Below are 6,000 nucleotides of genomic sequence, written 5' to 3'. Positions count from 1 at the left end.
TTTGATGACAAAGCGGAGCCTGGAGAATAAAGAACTGATTGATTAGCAATTGGGGACCAATCTCAGGTGAAGACGCACAGTAAGATGMTCAGAACCTGATAAKCTTCTATGTTGTACACCACAGTCATCATATTAGGGATATCTAGGCGAAATGTCCAACTTTTTCCTGAAAATCGGGACATGCTTACTTWGGGAAATCTATGTGAAATATCMATTTCTCTTCAAACCAGGACATGTTACTTTCACYTTTTTGTTTCCTTCATTACAGGTTATGAGAATCTACCATCTGAAGCAATATTCCTTGATCCAAGGACTGTACTTGAAATGATACAAGATCACCGGTGAAGTGTTCATTAGAGAMGTCCTTATCAACTGGCGGAACGGAAGAAGAAAATCCTCACTTCCGGCAGACTGTCWGAATATAATTTCTAATAGTTATCTATGTGGGACTGATACCAGTGTGGAAGAGCTGGTCACTTTTAAAGGACTTGGTGAATGATTCCCTTGCCAATAGGACGATTGAATATTATTGTCTTGTAGACWATTMTTTTTTTGTGAGTTTCCTCCTAATACAGGATGTGGTAGGAATCATGACACCTGTTAATACTTGTTTCTATAACTTTGTTTGAAATCTATTTCTTATTGTAACAGCATGTAAAATATGCCCTTTGTGTTTTATAGAAATGCAAGGTGTTTCATGTGAATGACTTTATGCTTACAGCTAATGTTTTTTATACTGTCTATTTTTTCATGTTTTCTACTGTTTTCTTAAAATACATTTAAAGTATATTTATTTTTTAAATGGTCTAGGGGGRAGAACATTTTGAAGATAAATACACAACGCGGAGGATGAGAGGTTAATAGAGGACTAAAGGTCAAGAGGACAAAAAATCAATAGAGTACTAGCAATTAATGGAAAAAGTATTTTTTCTGTAGTAGAGGATTAATGATCAATGGGTCAGAGACATGGGAGGAATATGTCTATATATTGAGCCTGAAATAGGATACTGGTTATTTGGCCATTGGCCCAGTTTTATTGCAAGGAATTCCAATTGGTCAACCACAGGCTAGGGCAGGGTTTTAAAATGACATACCTGTCCCTTTGCTCTGAGGAGAGAATCACTGAGGACAGGGCAGAATGAACATCTACCTCCCCACATGATTTGTCCTCTTCGAATAAACCTATTTTCCTCCCCCTGATTTGCTTTGGGGTCTGTGTTATTGAAGAGKAACATCAACTGCTAACAGTGGGGAACTAACGACAAAGGTTAGAACTAAAACRACAAAGGTTAGGTGAACTAAAACGACAAAGGTTAGGTGAAATTATGTAGCAKGTTAGGGGAATTGGGTTAAATGTAGAATAAGGGTTAGCTAAAATTCTACAGTTGTCCTKAACTTGACCCGAACATGCAACCTTTGGATTGCTAGACTGTCACGGATTACGCCTCCCATCCTCCCTGACCAACTTCCCTACAAATTTTAAGGTAAGAATTTCACTGTACTGTTTTACAGCTGTTGTATCATGTACACGTGGTGAATAAACCTAAAATTGAAACTTTTGTTTCCCCACCCTTGGGGTGGGGTAACATCGCAACGAGACAACGAGCACGTTTATGCATAATTTCCGTTAAGGAACGTCTGCTATGAGTGCGAGTGTGCAATAACTCAATTCGCGCATGCACTCCTTCTAAACAACACCATTTTAAGAAACTTTGGCAAAGTCTACAAAACACAGCCCACACTGTTTCTTACAGATTTTAGTTTATGAAACAGGAAACTGTATGGAGATCAAATGTTTCATCGATGAGAAAATTATATATATTTTGGTAGTGAGTGGAAACGCCAACCGGATGCTTCACGTTTATACATCCGGTGAAATATCTGGCTCATTCTACTATCTGAGACATGGCGATGCGCACGCGTTAGTCCTTTTGTGTGACAACTACAACTCCCACATAACCCAACGGCAATCTCAGAACCGACCGGCGGATCCCTTCCTCCGTAACCAACTTCCCCAGTATTCAATCAAGAACCTCTACTCAAACAGCAGGCATGTCTGGGCTCATCAGAACTATTTCAACCCGCACTGCTCCAGCTCTGCGCGGACCTATGATCACCCAGAGGGCCAGTGTCTTCACCAGACCGGCTAAAGACCCTCTCGGCCCTGTTGTAAGTAATTGTATCTGTATTTTTCATACAGACAAGAAAATCATTAGTAGCTAGCTCGTCGTACTAGCTGTGGTGGCATACATCGCTATGTTGTTGGGCCTGTTAGCCCGCTAACTAACTAAATCTAGCTGAATTTKTATCAATTAATTATTGTCCTAATTCCACTTTGGTGGGGTAACATCGCAACGAGACATGAGTGTTGCATAGATGTCTTATTTTAGCCAAAAATCCATTGGACATTTTTGGACTGGAAGGTCACGTTAACGTTAGCTAGCTAGGTTAGTTCGTGACAGGCAAGGATGCATAACTACCTTGCCAACRCCGGCTGACACTGACAGATCGCGGTTCTGTTTTGCAGTTTTGTGGCTATATTCCATATTTTGATAGGAAACTATAGGTATTTATAATGTAAAACGGTATTCTATTATTGCTATTGTGATAATTTGCTAACGTTTTATTGCGTTAATCTCCAAGGTCGTGTTAGCTATGTAGCTACGTTAGCTAGTTAGGTAACATTGCTAGTCACTGATGACTCACCACATGACACGGAGCCTCAATTTGAGGCAATCTGTTCTATACATTTGATCATTCTGTAACGTTACACAACACCCTGAACATGGCACCTTGCCTGGAATAATGTAACCATGTTTGCGCTCTCTCCCTTTCTGTAGGAGACAGTCATCGGACTGGGGATGTTCGCAGTGGCTATCCTGGGACCTTCCGGTTGGGTTCTCGCCAACATTGAGAACTACAAGAAGAAAGAATAACTTAACATGGACTCTTGTCTTTTAACTGGGACGTCCCGTACATTCTCTACTTACTCAAGACCCTCCTGGGACCATCACTTCAAAAACTCCTCTTAAAACCATGGAACAAATCCCCCAACCTCCATGAACTACCTCTTCACTCCCGTCTGTCTGCCAATAGAATGGCTGCACAACATCTCAAGATTTGTGAATTTTAATTGGCTTCTTCAAGTATGTTACGATAATGATAATAAACATATTTAAACTTTAAATGGTCATGTTAAGTGATTCTCATTCATGCCAACACCACCCATTAAATAGAATAGAGAAAAATAGTATGTAAGAGCTGTCTGTTTAATATCAGTGGCCACCAACAGTATATCAGGTTCTTATTGCTTTACTATGGGTATAAACCATTTCACATACCTGCAAGAATGTTCTTTTTGGGTTATGATGTAAGAAAGTACTGTAGCACTGATACTCTTGAAAGGGTCAAGTTGTCATCTCAATTATGATTTCATCCAGCCCCTATCAATACCACCATCTGTTGGCCAATAGCTGCTGTTACAATATAATACGCTGCTATAGAAATGAACATACTATTGTGCACCTTTGTGCTATGTCAGTTATTGAGACAAGGAGTTTGCTTTTGTATGGCTCAGTTTCATTTGTTAGTGTAGATTTGGATTTCATATCTAAGTCTGTGCATTTGAAAGTTTGAAATTATCTACAGAGTTGTGCTCCTATGACCCCCTGAAGTACTTATTGAATATGCCGGTCTCGTATTTAACRCTAATGCCATCAGGTTAAAACAGACAAAAGGAGTCAAGAAGTTTGTTTACTTCATTAACTAAATGAATCTATTGTAATTACTTAAATGATCATAGTGGAGTAGGAAGTGGAAAATGATCTGATGTATCATGATTAACTGAAATGAGGGCATCAGAGAAACGTTGCAGTGCATGATCGCTGTTCAACTCAGCTTTGTCACAAAGGAGGGTTGAAAATGTCAGGTTCCTCCAGTCCGAGCACCATGTCATAGAAAGTCATACTGAGGATCAAAAAAGACAGGTGGTCACAAAAGGCTCTTTCGCAATTCATTTTTTTCCTCACCTTCTCAAACCACATTGACCCAAGGATCTTCCCCTGAACCAGGGCTCCTGTAGCACCAAACCCTTCGAAGGTAAGTGGTACACAATCTCCATTTTAGGATGTTTTGTATGATTTAACACTCATTAAACATGARCCTTGTTTGAGCCTTCCTCATGAGTTATTGCAGGTGTAATATCATGCAGTAAAAAAAAAAAAGCGAACATGTTTGGTGTTCGCCAAAAGGCATGTGGGAGACTCCCCAAACATATAGAAGAAAGTACTCTGGTCAGATGAGACTATGCGTGAACCATCCTTAATCTCTCGTTTTGTCATCAATTTGACCTAGCATCATTTACTGAGTGGTGTGTGTCATGACGGCTATAAGCATAACGACCAAAATAAAGACAGACTAACGGCATAGAGTGAGTCATCACCGAGGACGAGAAGTAGAATGTCAGAGAGGACTGGATCATGGAACCTTTTACTGTATGTAAACTAGAGGGTCTGAGTTATTCGGTGATTCAGGACTTGCACTGACACTATGGTGCATTGGTGGAGGAGATGAAGACACATGGTCCAGTACGGAGTATTTTTCTATTTCATTGAAGCACACACAATGGACAACTGGAACTGAATGGAGGTTATGGAACAGGGAGGTTGTTAGAAATAGATCCCATGCCTTTGAACAACCTTTCTGTTGTCTGGGAATTGTTTGAGTAGTTTATCATTGCCTGTTATAAAATGGAGGAAGTGAACCTTGGGGCCTGGTGGCTGATGGTATAGTGCTAGTAGCTTTGTAAGGGGAGGCTGGGGAGAGGATTATGTCTGCTGCAGCTCCATACAGTGGGCATGCTTTGTGCTGTGTAGTATGCAGATCTTTATGGTTGTCCAGCTAGCAGTGGATGGTGTTGTGATTGTGGGTGAATAACCGTATTTGGCTTGAATACCATCGTGGAGATTATATATTAGAAATTTTCACAAAAACATCATGTTTTAATTAAAGATTATTTATTTTTGTAGGTATCAGATTCAAACATACATACAGTAATATACCTATGGATAGTTTATAGTTTATTATTAACTGGGTGGTTCGAGCCCTGAATGCTGATTGGCTGAAAGCCGTGGTATATCAGACCGTATACCACAGGTATGACCCATTTTTTTTTTTTTTACTGCTCTAATTACATTGGTAACCAGTTTAYAATAGCAATAAGGCACCTTGGGGGTTTGTGGTATATGGCCAATATACCACTACTACGGGCTGTATCCAGGCAGTCCGCGTTGCGTTGTGCATAAGAACAGCCCTTAGCCGTGGTATATTGGCCATATACCACACCCCCTCGAACCGTATTGCCAATGCCGTCCATCAATGGTGGTGAGACTGTAAAAAAAACATATATATACACACACACMYMYCWCTMASKMMRRYCMWWMMYWWAMWKRWWKRYYYWCMSWSAGAGMRAGMGMGMGMSMGMGAGARRRRRSAGAMAGARRGMRRRMAAARARARAKWRAKWGWGARWGARASWGAMWGARAGAGARAGARAGAGAGAAGCATGAGGGCAAGCAGTGGCATTGAAGCAGTAGCAACCTTAACTCAACACCCAACGACCTCAGAGAGATTTGTAAATGTACATTTGAAAATGTAACCACTATCAATTTCAAAGATGGAGCTATAGGTGTAAGGACTGACAAGACCATGAATTGTCAACCCAGATCAGAACACAGATGTTCTGGCAAAGGCCGAAAGGCAGAAACGCTAGTACAATAAATAAATAGTGTTACGTTGCAAGCACAGTGTAGAGGGGATTCTTTTGATTTGAACTAWTTTTTTCCCTTCTCCAATGCACCTGAAAGGGTTGATGTACGTTAACCCTTGAAATGTGCTTTCACTTTGTGTGTGACTGTGAATTCAAGTCAGCTTCCAGGGGTGTTTAACATCTGTGTGTTTTGTTGGGAATTGTGAGGAAGGTCAAAGTGTCATACCTTCTCAAG

General features: G+C 40.3%; 1 protein-coding gene across 1 annotated transcript; it reads left to right on the top strand.

Moving 5' to 3' along the window:
* Window positions 1-1,958: 1,958 nt before the first annotated feature.
* On the top strand, window positions 1,959-3,187 carry LOC111950020 (cytochrome c oxidase subunit 8B, mitochondrial). Its single transcript, XM_023967353.2, has 2 exons — window positions 1,959-2,169; window positions 2,841-3,187. The coding sequence occupies exons 1-2, from the start codon at window positions 2,053-2,055 to the stop codon at window positions 2,934-2,936; spliced, it is 213 nt and encodes a 70-aa protein (XP_023823121.1). The 5' UTR covers window positions 1,959-2,052; the 3' UTR covers window positions 2,937-3,187.
* Window positions 3,188-6,000: the final 2,813 nt, after the last annotated feature.

This window comes from Salvelinus sp. IW2-2015, linkage group LG23 (genome assembly GCF_002910315.2).
Source record: "Salvelinus sp. IW2-2015 linkage group LG23, ASM291031v2, whole genome shotgun sequence".
Classification (NCBI taxonomy): Eukaryota; Metazoa; Chordata; class Actinopteri; order Salmoniformes; family Salmonidae; genus Salvelinus; species Salvelinus sp. IW2-2015.
The sequence above is the reverse complement of the archived record's forward strand: the minus strand, read 5'-3'. Positions and strand labels throughout refer to the sequence as shown.

Excerpts from the sequence above, each read along its gene's own strand:
- LOC111950020 (XM_023967353.2), top strand. The coding sequence starts at position 2,053 with ATGTCTGGGCTCATCAGAACTATTTCAACCCGCACTGCTCCAGCTCTG. Across the intron at positions 2,170-2,840 it reads AAGACCCTCTCGGCCCTGTT|GAGACAGTCATCGGACTGGG; the intron begins GTAAGTAATTGT and ends CCCTTTCTGTAG.